The sequence below is a fragment of the Pogonomyrmex barbatus genome, unplaced genomic scaffold (genome assembly GCF_055798465.1).
Source record: "Pogonomyrmex barbatus isolate J1 unplaced genomic scaffold, ASM5579846v1 scaffold10, whole genome shotgun sequence".
Lineage (NCBI taxonomy): Eukaryota > Metazoa > Arthropoda > Insecta > Hymenoptera > Formicidae > Pogonomyrmex > Pogonomyrmex barbatus.
In genome coordinates, this window is record NW_028297099.1 from 8,254,652 (window position 1) to 8,270,254 (window position 15,603).

General features: G+C 40.4%; 1 protein-coding gene across 7 annotated transcripts in view; it reads right to left on the minus strand.

Moving 5' to 3' along the window:
• LOC105423105 (uncharacterized) overlaps nucleotides 1–6,765 on the minus strand; it is a 128,730-nt gene extending 121,965 nt beyond the window's left edge. For 2 of the 7 annotated variants that reach the window (XM_089070398.1, XM_089070405.1), the window contains exon 1: nucleotides 6,543–6,751. In XM_089070398.1, coding sequence (XP_088926524.1) covers nucleotides 6,543–6,736 — 194 coding nt within the window. In that variant the 5' untranslated portion in view covers nucleotides 6,737–6,751. Of the gene's footprint in view, nucleotides 1–2,522; nucleotides 2,981–6,542 lie in introns of those variants that run through there. The other 5 variants (XR_016137876.1, XM_089070397.1, XM_011632746.3 and 2 more) reach the window with 5 other exon arrangements.
• Between the last annotated feature and the right edge of the window lie 8,838 nt (nucleotides 6,766–15,603).

The following is a 15,603-nucleotide window of genomic DNA, read 5'->3' on the forward strand; positions in this document are numbered from 1 at the left end:
GGAATTTTTGACAATTTAATTCTTAAAAATCTATATTTAATGAATAATTCAATTCGAGATTTAATTGTTAGAATATCTAGCAATTACAAAAAAAAAAAAAAAGAGTAATTCCGTAAAAGAAATCTATGATTCGAAAGTTAAAGGCTTCATATGCGGCTTACGAAAACTTAAATTTAAACTATATCGAAGCGTTTTCATCGTGTCAGCGTTCAAAATAATAAGCACGAGAAGGTTAGCGTAGTGTTTGGCCAGTGTTATTCTCGCAAAGATTATGCCTCAAAGTAACAGTATTTTCGTCGAGGAAGTTTTTGTATTAAATATTACCGAGACGAAGGAGGGAGATCAAAGGGAGGCATCAAAATTGCCTAAGTTTTGCCGGAGCGCGACTAGTTGCGCGAAAAAAGAATTTCGCAGCGTTCAAGTTTTTCGCTTTGCGAGACACAAAACAGCAGGGCGGAACAGGTAACGGTGGAGTTGGCATTTTGTGGACGCATCTTCGCAGAAAGGAGAGGAAACTTGTTTAAATCGCGCCACGCGAGATTAGACCGCAAAGCGACCCGATTTCTTGTTGGTTCTCGCGACGAATCGGAATAATCGAGAGCTACGACAATTTCCGCTTCCACTTTAACTTATTCGAAACAACGCTGGCTGGTCCGCCAGCGAATCGATTAAACTCTCGGAAAATTTCTCGTAATGAACGGCATAACGGTATTGTACGTGTACAAAGCCGAAAATAACTCGAAGTGAAAATGACTCGAAGCGAATTATAAAAAGAGTTGTCGCGATGAGAAGCGAATTATAAAAAGAGTTGTCGCGATGAGAAGCGAAAAATGAATGAATTAATGATTCGCGACGCACACGATGGAAATTCGCGGGGAAAGAATGCCCCGCGCTCGAAATCTCGCGAATAAAGAAGATCCCGAGTGCGAGGTTGCTCTAATTTTTCTTGCAATTTATCATTCAGGCAAACTCGACCCTGGTCTTCCTTTCATGATAGAAATACATTGGATATTCATTCCACGTCATCCCCCCCCCCCCCCGCTGCTGCTTCTTTTCTTCTGCGTCCCTTTCCTTCTTATCGTCAAAATTACAAAAACTTCGAGTCTTTTTATTTCAAGGACGAATTTGTTATATATATTGGAAATTGCTGTAATCATTCGCAATCAATGTGATTAACGTAAACCAATATCTCCGATGCATCGATTCGTATTAATTCTCATCCAAATAAATGAAATCCTTCATATTTCGCATGAATATAATAATCAATACATTTCTGAATCAGAAAAAGAAGAGAGGAGTGGCAATCTGATAAGTTTAACCGTCTTTTCGTTAACTCTAATTCTAGAGTCTAGAACTTTTTAATTCTCATTACGATCAAAGTTTTTAAGTAATTATTCCATCCGTCGTTGGAATCCAGAGTCGCTCATTTTTCAGATTAGAAGTTCTCTGGACGAGCAAAAATTGGAACGCTCGCGTAAGGCGAGTCGGATTACGAAAATGTCTGCCCGTACAAATTTGGGGCAATTGACCGCCTTACGTACGTACCGGCGAAACTTCGCCAGCGGATTACGCCGACCGAAATAAATTTCGCACGTGCGTTTCCGGGCGGTTTCGCCCGCTTTCGGCGAGCACGCGAAATGATTTCGCGTGGACTCAGCTGAAAACGGCGATAGCGCGCCGCTGCTCGATAAGACCCGCCGCCCGCCGTTGTTGTCCGAACAAATGGTTGCTCATTTATACTGATTTCAATCCCTGCCGCGCTATCAATCGTACGATAAAATCGAGGTCAAGCTAATTGAACGGCATACGATGGAAATTCGACGGTCGAATTCCCCTTTCCGATCTACCAGAATCGATGGCATTTATTGTCGATCGTAATATTCAACTATTCCTCTCATTCAACGATGTGATATTCGAATTTGCGATTACGCAAGCTTAACGCTCGCACATCCCGTTAATTAGTTTGATCAAAGAGATGTGTAATAAATGCATTTGCAGTCGAAATCGATAAATTAACGAAACAATCGTAGAAACAGTCGTGTCTTCGTAAAAGTGGCATTTCCGGCGTCGACTCGCAAGGTGACGTAACGCATGATTCATTCGCACGTTTCAACGATACACGCGCGAATGCAATTAAATTATAGCGGATCATAAACACACGCCGCTGATCGCAATCTCTAATTGGCGGTGTCGCATCGATCGCGGCAGCGAAAAGGCCTGGCTTGAATTTGAAAACTCCTGAAAAAGATCTGGGCCAACGACACATTGTTAAGTCGCGCGGAATAAATTTTGCAAGTAAACCACGCTCTGAAAGTTTCATGCGCAATTAACGAGAATTTAATCGTCGCGTCCAATGAGCTGCAATCGTTGCGTCTTAGGAGGGTACAACATTGGACCGTTCGCCGCTTCGAAATTGGTTCGTTCGGCGATTACAGCGGACCACACCGGTAGCTCATCTCGCGAAATGCTCGGCCAAATATCGAAACGGATGCCCCTCTTTCGATATTCCGACAATTCCTCACCTCGATTTGGTATCCAGCGTACTAAGGTAGGAGCGGATCGATCGTGCGATCGATGTCCCTGCGCGGCGCGAAATGAAGGGGGGGGGGATTTACTGCGATCGAGCGATCGCCCGTGGCCGGCAATACCCGCTGGGAACACACGAGCCGACGCGTATGCACGCGCGTGCACACGAGACACGCGTGTACGTCATACACGACTTTATTCACTTTCACCCCGCGACACGGCACGGCACGAACACACGGCTCGCGGCCTGCGATGTGAAATAACGTTCGTTCGTTAACGGGGCACGAGGAGAGAAAGGAAGGAAGAAAAAAAAAAAAAGAAAGTGTCTAACGAACGCATACGCGAAATTGCAAATAAAGGGGTCGTTAGACGTTATTAAAACGGAATATATTTGTACGATAGCGGGCGAAAACATCGTTCTAATTAAAATAAATAAATTGCAAAAACCAAACGGGACTGCGTCGGGTTGCGTTACGAGCGGCTTGTAATGAACGTGGCATGCACCGGGGGGGGGGGGGGGAGAAGCGTGTAGCCGAATTGTATTATTTCAAAAGTTGTCAATAATTCGCCAGGAATATCATATAATTATTGCAGAAATTACAACCGGCAATTCTATCTAGCGAACAGTTTTGCGCGATGGATAACGATTGAATATTTTAAACGCCGAGAGTCGAAAGAGCGATCATATCAAATTAAAACAGATAAAGCCCGATTATATTTCGTTTCCCGATTGAATCTTTTATCGGAACGTACCGGTGAACTTTTCGTACGCGATACGGATTAAATATTTCGCATACGTTAGGTAAGCTTTGCGAGTTTACGTATGTGGAACCTCATCATTTGCAATGACGGTGCAACAGTTATTAGTAACTCTAAATTTGAGGCCTTCGTAGCGGGAGGTGAAATTACTTTGATCTTTAGCAGCGAGGTAGCATTGCATAATACAACGATATTAATCAGAGTTCTTATAGTCGTGAGATGCGGCAATTTTGCTCGAAATGATGCATTATTTGTGCTGCATGGAATGGGAGCTAATAGCGATGAGAGAGAGAGAGAGAGAGAGAGAGAGAGAGAGGGGGGGGAGGGTAGAGATTAAGTCACGTTGCCACGTGTAGGTAATTAGACTCTGGATGGACAAGGGGAAACTTGAACAAAGCTTCTTCGCCGATTAAATATCCCTTCTGACGCGAAGATGGTTAAGAAGAAAACTCCATTTCCATATCGCTCGTTCACAAACTTCGCCTTTGCGGACATTTTGTAGCAAAATAAATTTTTTTCTCTGAATTTGCGAAAATTTTTGTTTAACAAATGCGATGTTACGTGACGTTAGGTCTTGACGGCTATATCCAATTTCCGCGCTCGAAGGTAACTTTTTGCGAAAACTGTACGCCAGATTGAACTCAGCAAGAGAAACGTTAATTACGAAGACGAGATTCCATTCATTCTAAAACAATGCGCTCGAATCGTATCTTTAAATAATGCTAATTAAAATGCATAATTAAATCACTTTATAATATTCGAAATAATAATTTTCTTCTTTGTTACAATTTCTACGCAGCCAGAGGTTTCCATTCTTAGAGCTTCCCAGTATCAAAGTAGTATCATAAAAATTTCACCGTTAACGCACGATTCTTACGCAAAGAGAACTGAAGAGAACGTTGATTTATCATTATTAAAATAATTATAATATCTTTTCAAGTCATTATTATCCGACGTGAAAGCAATTATTATACAGGCCGTAAATGAACCGTGATAGTTCTGGGTCACTGTGCATATTCTATGCATATGAAGTAATCCCAGCTTCACTTTCAGACCTAAGAACGTCACTTCGATACTCGGACAACTCGCCAGAGGCAACCGCGAGAAACAGGCACAGCGGAGAAGGGAAAAAAAAATATGTCGCTTCGAGCGAAAGCCAAAGGGAAAAGCAGCAGGGGAGGGAGAGGTGATTTATAAAAGAAAAGACGTTAACACGAGATTACGAGAATCGGTCACACGCGGCAGGGAGAAGAGTCGTTCGCGAAGGACAGTCCGTATCGCGCGAGAGTTCCTGCGGAACTGACAGCACTTCCGTACGACAGCGTAAAAATCACGAGACTTCCACCTCTTCCCACCCCCATCCCCTCCGTGCCCGACCGGCGCGGTCACGTGACCTTTCACCTCCCGCCGTCGCCGAGATGCACTCTCGCCCTCCGCCAGCCGCACGTCCTCCGCCGCAACCCTCCACGGTCCACGACGCCCCTTTCGTGCTCTCGTTCCGAAAACGCTCGCAAAATTCTCGCCGGTGTCATTCACGGCCCGACATTCCGGTCATGTTTCCCTGCGATTGGTTCAAGCAAAACGATGGCCAAGGCGAGATTGTACTTCAGACTGATAGCGCCTGGGCGTTTCTGGCATGTTAAAACCGAAAATTGCCCAGGATGCAGAAGTAAACAACAAGTTTGTAATAAATGGAGGAGTTTGTAATAAACGGAGTTGAAGCCATAAAAGGCTAAAACGTTAAAAGACGGTGGTTCGTTGAACGAGATCTTGAAATACATTTTTATATATACATAAATTTAATTTTTTTGTTCCCTATATTTTTTCTACTTAAATAAAAGAAAAAGAATGATATTAATACCATTGTATAAAAATAGTTCGTATAGTTATTACAGATAACAAATCGTAAAAAATTCAAGATTCTCCAAATATACGAACCTCGGTTGAATACGATAATAACGGGAGAGCGGCGAGAGGAAGTGGACTTCAATTATCCCGGAGGAGTTTTAAGGCGACCATTTCTAGGGCAACGACTTATACATTTCCGCTTATCTCACGCAACTCCCTACGTGGGATTAAACTCAGTCTTAGGACGTGCATTAAAAGTACCCGGTTTTCCGCGCCGACGAGATTACGCCGTGTATTTCGACGGCGGACGAGCGGGACATCCCGAAACGCCATTAAAACGTAAAGTCGCTCATGGATCATCCGCTTATTATACGGAAGCGGCTGTTTGCCGAATAAACGCAGACGGCCCGAGTAAATAAATCCCGGGTAAATCTCCAGCTCCGGCTTCGCTATCTGTAAGCGCGATAATTACGGCGCGCGCGCTCTCGAGAATACTTGCGTCAAATTTTCAATGATCCGTTTACCGTTCAAGCACCGCATGATTTCTCAACGGAAACATTTACTTTATATAATTCACAAATATTTATCTTTGCCCCGCCCGATACACAAAATTGTATACTCGCCGTATAATACGCGATTAATCGGAACTGCAGAGAAAGACGTAACTTCCATTAACAATCTTCTTCATTGAATGATGATTGAAACTTGATAAAAATTACGATAATGAACAATAATAAAGCTAATGAGAATCAGCGCTGTAAACGGCGCGCAATTATTTGTTTAATCTTAACCATTGTTTAGTGATAAAAGTGCCAAATTGGATTAGATATAAGACTGATAAATTTAAACATTAAGATTAACATACAATTGTTTACACTATTTACAGCGCTGATTCTCATTTTCACTATCTTACTATCTTTCATTATTATATCGAGAATCTTTTTTTTGCTAATAAAAAAATTATACCTCAGTGATTGAAAAACAAGTCACCTACCTAATAAATGATCCAGGTTCAATTCCTGGCTGAGGTGATACTTTCATAATAAGATTTTTCTATAAAGAGAAGGGGATTTCAAATTTGTTTATCGATTTATTAAAAGGAAAGAAATTTAACCGCAGCTTTGAACTGCATCGTAAATTCATCAAAAATAATGGCACATAATTCGCGATATAAGCAATTGTTTCCGAATTTATATGTATATGACATTGACATATGATGACATATAACGAGTGACATATTAATTAATATACATATAAATTAATTATACATATACATATTTGATAAAAAAAAAAATTATACTCTTGAAAAGCGCCTCTTTGCCTTGTTATTTGAAACTTATCTCGCATATTACATTGTATTATTTATTCATAGAAATTGAATTTTCCCGGGTCGTTCTCCAGGGTCTCACCTGCCATTTCCGGGAGTCCTCACGACGTCGTAGCGAACGCTAGGCTTCCTACGTCGATCCCTCGGGCTTCTCAGAACCTCTCGGCCGTTTCTCAACGATTCTTGGATATCGCGCGACGAGTAGGTACGGGTCTTTAGAGGTTGATACGTCTCGATAGTCGCGCAGAGGCCGATGCAGCCGCAGCACTTGGACATCGCGCCCGATTCTCTTCACGCAACGATCGTATCCTCACTTTCCGCCGACGTCCGCCTCCTTTTTCTCGACGTTAGACACTTTCTAATATCGCAATCCCCCGAACCGTTTTACTTTCTGGCGGACCGTCCAGCTCTGCTATCGCATCGTCTGCACGTCGACTACCGTTCGGGAGAGGAAAAACACGAGGCACAGCTCTTGAGCGAGAGAGAGCACGTCCGCCGATATAGGAGGTCCGAGTGAAATACATTCCACGTTTAAAACAGGCACGCCGTCGGTCCCGCACGGCCGGCGTGGTAGATATACGTGTAAAAACGACACGAATCGGGAAAGCCCGTGATCTATCGCGCGCGTGCTCTTTTACGTGTACCAACTCCCGATGGCGTGGCCGGTGAAATGAAGTCTCGGTGAAACACTCGGCGCGCGCTCCTATACCTCCTATATACCTCCTATATACCTATATACAAGTGGCGTGTAGGAAAGTCACTTTAGAAGAAAAAAAGTTGAAACGAATTTTTCATGGGCGGACCTCCATCTGCTTTAGCGGTGTGCCTGCGCGCCGGGAATGTTTTATTTAAAGCGGATATGAAGAGCGAATTCAATTTTGAAACGCTGTAGATAGGAGGAGCAAGGCGTGCCTAGCGCTAAGCGTTGCGTTTTCCGTTGCCGCGAATAAATATAACGGAGATCATTCTTCTACGCGCGTTCCTCGACTATGTTGATCGACACGGGCACCGAGACAAATTAAATTTAACAACGATAGGGGGGGGGCGGTCAGGCGCGACAGGTCCTTTCAAAGTCGAGGTTTTTGAGATTGCGCGATTTAGACACGGGCACGGCGGCACGGGCGTTCGCGGGTCGCGCATACCTCGATCGTAATCGAGGTTCGCGGAAGCGAGACAAAATCGAGGGAAGCGCGAAAGGGCCGACAGGAATGCACGCCCAATGCACGAAACAATGCCGAAATTGAACCGGTTGCGTACACGTTCATCGGAACGTACGCCGGGCACGTACGCCGGGAATGTCTTTTCAGCTAACAAACGCCGTAATTTTATCGACCGATCACCCGCCGCGCTTCCTAATAATTGTTCGGCAATTCTTAATATTCAGCTCGCTCAGCCCGCTCCGATGTTATAGCGGCTGACGGTTCGCCAATCGCTACGTGACGATGTTCGATCGCACGTGTTCTACTCGCAATGAAGATTTCCGAGGGTCGTACTGACTAAGAATGACAATGCCTTGGGAGTTTGTCCGATCGTACAAAAGTATTCCAAACGAAAAATTGTATAATTAAACGAATAGCTCCCTCCTATTTAAAAACATTATTAACCTTATTATTAAGATAGTTTTTTTTTTCTCCTAACATTTCTCTTTAATTTGTTAAATATAAATCAATTGAGATGTGTCACCTAAATGCTTATGCAATTAGAAACTGATACTATCTAGAAGCTGAAATAATTGCAATAGGTAATTGAAATTGGTATAGGTGTTGCATATACCAAGATAAGATCAAAGTTAGATTTTTAATTTCATTTTCAAATGTTTTATTTTATCAAATATTAGACACTGAAAAGAAAGATTTTATCTCAATTTATCCGTACAAATTTCTTCAGCGTTAACAAAAAGAATATCATTTTTCTATCTTCTAATCATTTTTTCTACTTTTAAAAGATAACATTTTTGCCAGCTTACTGTTATTACTGATTCTTGTCGTAATATTTTAGTTTTAATTCGATTTATTTTTAGCAAATATTTTGGAAACTTGTCATTCGATCGAACGCACCTCGTGTTACACGTCATACGTCAAAGAACACTGTTGAAAATTCGCGAGTTCCCTCCCGATGGACGCTTGGGACGATACTGAGAGAAATTCTCACTGAAGGGCTGTGATGAAGAAGAAATAGAAGAAGAGCCAAAGAGAGGAGAGGAACGTATGTCCTCCGTCTGTGCGTCAGCAGTGCGTGACGCATAGCGATTTAAATAAGCATACAATATTTTCTTAACGAGACGAGAAACGTCGTACGCTCGTCATTATTTAATACGAAAGGACAGAAGTAGAGTCCGATCGAAATTTTGGTTTCGGCTTTGATTTCGGTCAAAAATTGACGCTTCGATTAGGTTTGGTTGAAATTAAAAGGAAATTTCGGCGACGTTGCCGAAACTGATCAAGTACTTGTACTCGCAAATTTTTAAGTTACTGATTGCAATCCTATAGTACATTTATTAATATGAAATGTTTACTTTACTAATTCTCCAAAGACTTTAAAAAATATTTTTATTTTATGTTTTGAAATTTAACATAATAAATTTGTAATAATGTGCGTGTAATTATTATTTCAATAATTAAATTATAATGTTTATAAAGAAGAAATATATGATATATTTTTGTATACGCGTTTATATATATATATATATATATATATATTCCTTTTCAGAATTTCTATAAAAGTTTATTATTAAGTTTCCATTTGTTGTATTTCGGCCGAAACTAAAAAAGACGGTTTCTCTCTCGGACTCTACGGATGGAAGCTTTTCTTTTCTAAGAAATAATTAGATGATCTTATACCACGTAACAGATTATTTTTTATTGAAAGATTGAGCCGTCAATCAATATTAGAGTTAGTTTCGTCATGAAATTAAATCTAATTTTATTCGTCATACGCAATGTTTGTGTTTCTCGGAACGTGTTTCAAACATAGGCGGAAATGATCTAACTCTACCCACCGAACGTTACGCCAATGTGTCGACCGTACGATTGCATCGGCAATAAGAACATTCATCGGCATACACCGCGAGAACGCGTTTGCGCCCGACACACGCATCGCTGTAGTCTGCAAACCAGGCGGATCAACAACCGGACGCGGCTCCGGACTGCAGCTTCTTTTGCGTTTCGTTCTGCTCCTCGTCAAGCGCATGCACGATGCACGCGGAAGATTTAACGCATTTTGCTCGATCACAGAATGGAGAATGGAGGAAAGGAAAGCAAGCCTTTTTTCCGTAAAAAAGCACAACCCGATTCAATTATAATTCATTAAAATATATAATTAAAAAGATAATATATATTTATATATTATTACTATACGATATATATAATTAAAAGGATAATTATCTAAAAAAGTAATTAATCGATATATCGAAATATAAGAATTCAAGCGGGATATCGAAAACAAGAATTCGGGTAAAACAGGACAAAAATGTTGTTATTAATGACGGCGAGTTCTTTCTCGCGGGAGGAGACGGGAGTCGAATAAGCTCCAGACACAGCTCCAGACGAAAAATGGCAAGAGCCGTTAATGCGCTGCGAACGAAAGGTTAAATTGCGAAAATAGATGACAAGTCGAGTTCGACGCAAAATTCGCACGCAGAACCGAAAATGAGACACGTGCGCGCCACAAGGGCGACAATCCCACGCCTCGCAAATCCGGATCTTATTTTCCACCATCCACCATTATCCATCGCAAAAACTCCGCACATCGGAATGCCGAATAACGGAGCATCCGTGCTACATGTTCGTTCGTATGTATGTACGTGTGATCAACGTAAAGCCTCACCGGTCGGTGACGGTTTCAATAAATCTCGCATCTCGCTGCAACAATGTGACGCTGCTTCGATTAACCGGCGGATCGGAGAATTAAATCCCACGATTTGCCACAATTATCCAAGCGTGATGGATCGCTATGTATTATACGTAACATAATACACACCGAAAGCCGTGTAAAGTGCACTTTACTGCAAATACGAGGTGCGATGATAGCGAGATGTCTCGAATTTATTTCTCTAACCTACACATTTTGCTCTCACCGAGACGATGTATTTTCTGTCAGCTTTGACATGAGATATGAAAGTATCTCCGTGCAATCTTCAATTTTACATCCCTATTATATCGCTGTATTTAAATCAAATTTGTGTATAATATATAATGTGTATATATTTAAAATATGCTTCTTTCGACGTAATTTTTCCTTTCGTTTTAGCTTACGTTTTTATTGAAGATTAAAACTCCGAACTTAAAGAAAAGAAGATTTGACTTGGTATAAAAGCAAACGTAACGCGGTAACGTAATATTTAGCGATTTCAAAGTCAGATTACGAAAGCAGTGTCCGGCAAAAGAAAAATATCAGACTTGTTGAAATAAGCATCGAGCTTAAATCTATTTAAAACGGATTAATCTTACGGCAGGATTCGTAATCTGTGTTATGAAAAGTTTATTATTACAAACTATCAGATCGTATTTCGTATACAAATATATAAGCGAAATGTTTAACACTATTATACAATGTTCAACTTCAGCGTATTCTCGAAATAATAATAAACTAAAAATTTGAAAATTTTCTTAAATGAAATTGTATATTTCTTGAATTATAAGCCAACAAAGTTAACCAATAATATTGCGTACTTCATGGTCATAATTATATTTTTATTAAATACAACTTTGATTGCCTCTAACTGGAATATTATCGTCGCCTTGACCTTCTTTAATTTCTCGCTCTTATATTTTTGATTTTAATTTTCAAATTATACTATCGAAGTATCATATGCGTGATAGCAGCTACGCTATCAAAGTATTTTTTGATAAAATATCTTTCATGAACGCAGAGAAAAAGGGCGTAAAATGATTATGAAATATTGAGATTGATATCGCTTCCCGTCTGCGCAGTCCTTCTACTCAATAAATCTCATCTAATGGCTGTATAGGCGCGTAATCCGTTTACTTCATGAAAAGCACAGCTCTCTCTTCCGTTCAAAATGGAACGGTAAATTTATCGAAGACAAAGAGATCTCAAAAGAGAACGGACGAAGATAGTTCGTATGGAGGATAAGTCATCCGTTGCGAGTATTCGATGTTCCGCGCGCTCCGAGTTCTCTTTCCGCTTCTTTCCGCTTCTTTTCTTTAAGTTCATTCGTACGACTTGTAGTTACTTTCTTTCATTGTACGCACCATTTAACCGCGTTCGAAGAACCAAAAGTCGATTGAAGCTGTGCCCGTTCATTCTCTTCAGCCTGTACAACACAAGCATGTTCAAACGCGCACGTATTTGTAAATTTTGTTAAAAAGTTCGCGGACGGAAGAGAGAGACGCTAACGCGAAGATGTCTGATTATACGATGTAAATGAGACTCGCAGTCATAAGTGAATCTGCGGAAATTAAAACAGTGTTTTTATCTTTTATGTACTTCGCGTACGAGAGGACGCGGTTTCGTTGAACTGTCTAGAAAATATTTGGCCAGACATAGATCTGGAAATAATTTTGCCAGACTAAAAGTAGTTATGCAGGACTCTTGATGGTAATACTGCAAAAATTTTATATAGTTTAGCAAGTAGGATAATAAGGCCAGCAAGGCCAGCTTTAGAAAGGAAGAAGAGAAGAAAAATCTATCTTTAATTAGTTTACATGTATATTATACCGTTATATATTATTATAACAAAATGCAGAGCAAGTAAAACGAAATGATAAAACGATCATATAAAACGAACAGGCAATGTCCGTTCTAAAAATATCGATGACGGGCAGCTTAGAAATACAAAATGAATCTATCGAGGCTGAGATGGAAGGCAATATTCATGCCCGGTGGAAGCTGCAAGGTAGAAGCCAACGCTCTCATAATTCAGTAGTGTGCAATATCGAGGATCTACGGAGCTGCGACGCTGGCATACTTTCGTATTTCACCTAAAACAGGTGGATATTGCCATCGATACATCACCCATGCCATTCACATGGCGTTTTCCACCACAGTTTAATCAGGAGTACGTCCACAAAATCGGCTGATTTGTTTACCGTCGACGTTCGCGGCATTAATGTCTCAAAATTTCAAGACATTAAACACTTAAAAATAATATTATTAGCAAAATATTAGTAAAAGTATTTTTCAAAATATTTTTTAATGTAAATATTTTTAACATAACATGCGTAGAAGCATGTTTATAAAAAACCATGTATCTCTTATATTTTTATCCAAAGGTCATTAAAATGAGAGATAAATGTATCTCTTATATTTTTATGAATTATGAAAAAGATATTTTTATGAATTTCATTGTTAATGTATCGCATTTTAAAGATTGAAGTGTATTTTTTATCACACGCAAATATGACAGGATTACATCGATTCGATAACACGTTTATAGTTTATTATTTTATAATTTCTTTATCGAATTTTGCAACTTTGCACTTTGCGCTTTTCTTTAGAATTGCAGCGCGCTTTCTCAGATGTGTAAATCGCAATTGGAGTTGTCATAGTTAACTTTTCGCTCGATAGTTTTGCCATCTCAGCACTCTTTCCCACAGTCGAATTGTAGGTAGGACAGTTTCGTCTAACGAAAAACAAACGTCATATTGTGAAAACCGTAAGGATAAGGGATCGAAAGTCATATTATGCCACGAGAAAAGATAATGCTTTCTTTCATTACAATATAGTCGTAGCGTTTCTTCTCATTGTTCCTTTTATAGAAAAGAAAAAACTACAGTGAGCAAAGACACTTTTTTGTGTAATGTCCAATTTTCTTATTTGAGATATCGTTCTTGCGAAAGATGCTACAAAAATCTAAGTTAAGCATTTTTAATTTTCGTGGCCAAAAACCTCTTTTTATTCCTCCATTATTTTTTACTCCAATCTAATCTTTATTCGTTAATTGTTATGTTTATAATAGAAAAAGAACTAACGTGAATAACCAGATTTAGCTTTATCCTGTAAGGAAATTACTCTTTTCACAAATTTAAAAAAATAAGCGAAAATATATAAATGTTATTAAACATTTCAGATTTATTGACTAGTTTTAAATTGTCATAATTAAATTATTTAAGTTTTCTATTTCTATATGCTAATACTGAATGTGATACTGAATACTTTAAATGTGATTGTTATAAGACAAGACAATTACCTTAAACTTTCAAGATTTAATTTTGAAAAATACTCAACTTTCATTCCATTCTTATATTTTATTCTACATTTCTTAACGAAAATAAAAAAAATTCTATATGATAAAATTGAATGTGTATATTATGAGATAAAACAATTACCTTAAAATCTCAAGATTATTCAATTTTAGAAAATATTTAACCTTCATTCCGCTCTTATATTTCATTCCAAATTTCTTAACGAAAATAAAAAAAAACCTTTCACGATTTGAATTTAAAAGGTATCGAGAATACATTCGGGAGCTTTGTCTTAGCTGCTGAGGACCAGTGAATGCTCCGCAGAAACGCGCGCGGCGACGAGTTGAGGGAAACCAAAGGTTTCAGGAGTAGCTCACGGAATCCGATCACATCGAGCAGTCCCAGGATTATACACTATCTCCATCTCCTTCCACCACCTTGCGCGAATTGCCACGCGAGAAGTCGAAGCCCAGGATCGATATTCCGAAGCGCACTTCGAATTCGGAAGCGAGGAATCGGAGGCTTCCATCGAAGCTTTAATCGATCACGGTGGGGATATGCGGAAAATGGGAAGAGAGGCAAGAACGGGAGGAGGCCGGGGAGATCGAGAAAAACGAGAAGAGGAGAGCGAAATCGAAGGAGGCGAGGGAACCTGCGGATTCACCATGGCGCCATCGAGCACTCTTACCTTGATACTTTCGCCGGGCTTGTGCGTGCCCACTGCAATCGAGTGCACTCGAGAAAGTAGCCACGTGTTGTCGGAGTATCGTTCCGATACGGGAGAACTCCTGGCCGGCTCGCTCCGGCAAAAACGACGAAAGGTGCATCGGGTGCATCGAAAGGCTCGTCGTGTCTGCGATACGAGGTGCGATCGTATGGCAGAGTACATTTCGCGAGCTGCATGAAACGAAAACAAAATCCGAAAATCGTGGCTCGATATATCTCGCTAAGTCAAGTGCGACCCTACGAGATTGCGATTAATTAAAGTCGGAGACGTCGAGACAAACGATTTTATTCGAACGAAATGAGAATGTTGTACGATAACGAAAAGATATTTCTTTCTCTTCTTAGAATGACACTTAAGTCTACTCAATTTATTCGACATCAATTTATTTGAACAATTATTAGAATAGCAAAAATTAACAAGTAGATAGAAATGAGATCGATGACGAAATTAAAGAAGAGAATGTTACTTTCTCACGTGCGAGCGTGCAACTTCTTTAGAAAGAAGTTTCGCCCTGATGAATAATATATGATCGCTCGTTGCGAACAAGGGATGCAAAGTCACGGAAAACTCCGGCTTTTGGGAAGAGAAAACGCGCCACGCGTCCCTCGACGCTTTCCCGTTGCGACGTTTCCTCATCTCATAGCGTTATGGCGTTTCCTTTGTGTGCATCAAGGCGCAAGTGCATATGCCGAGATCGAGGAAAAGAGAGAGAGAGAGAGAGAGAGAGAGAGAGAGAGAGAGAGAGAGAGAGAGAGAGAGACAGAGAGAAAGAGAGGGGAAGAGCCGAGTGCCAGTTCGAGAGGATGCAGAAGAGCGGTATGAAGGAAACGGGTAAACGGGGACGTGATGGTAAAGGAGAGAAGGAATGCGGCGCGGTCACAACATCAAAGTGAAACGAGATGGTGAGTCGTCTGGCTGCAGCCGAGCGCGCATGCTGGATGCAGAAGGTTGCCGAGAACGGCGTGCACAGGTTATGGTTACTGCTCGAGTGCACGAACAGAACACGAACGAAAGGATCTCGCCCAATGTTCCGGAGTTCGCTATGTTAACGGTGTCCTTACCGACATAGACCGACATAGATTTGCACTATGTAAGGCATGGACATACTAGCCTGAATGAGTTTCGCATATTCTCTCTCTCTCTCTCTCTCTCTCTCTCTCCCTCTCTCTTTCCTTCTCATTGCGATCTTTTATTTCTTTTATTTCACACTCTGCCGTTCACGTAAACAATCGCTTATGCCGTGATTATTAATTATTGTTCTCTCCTCTCCT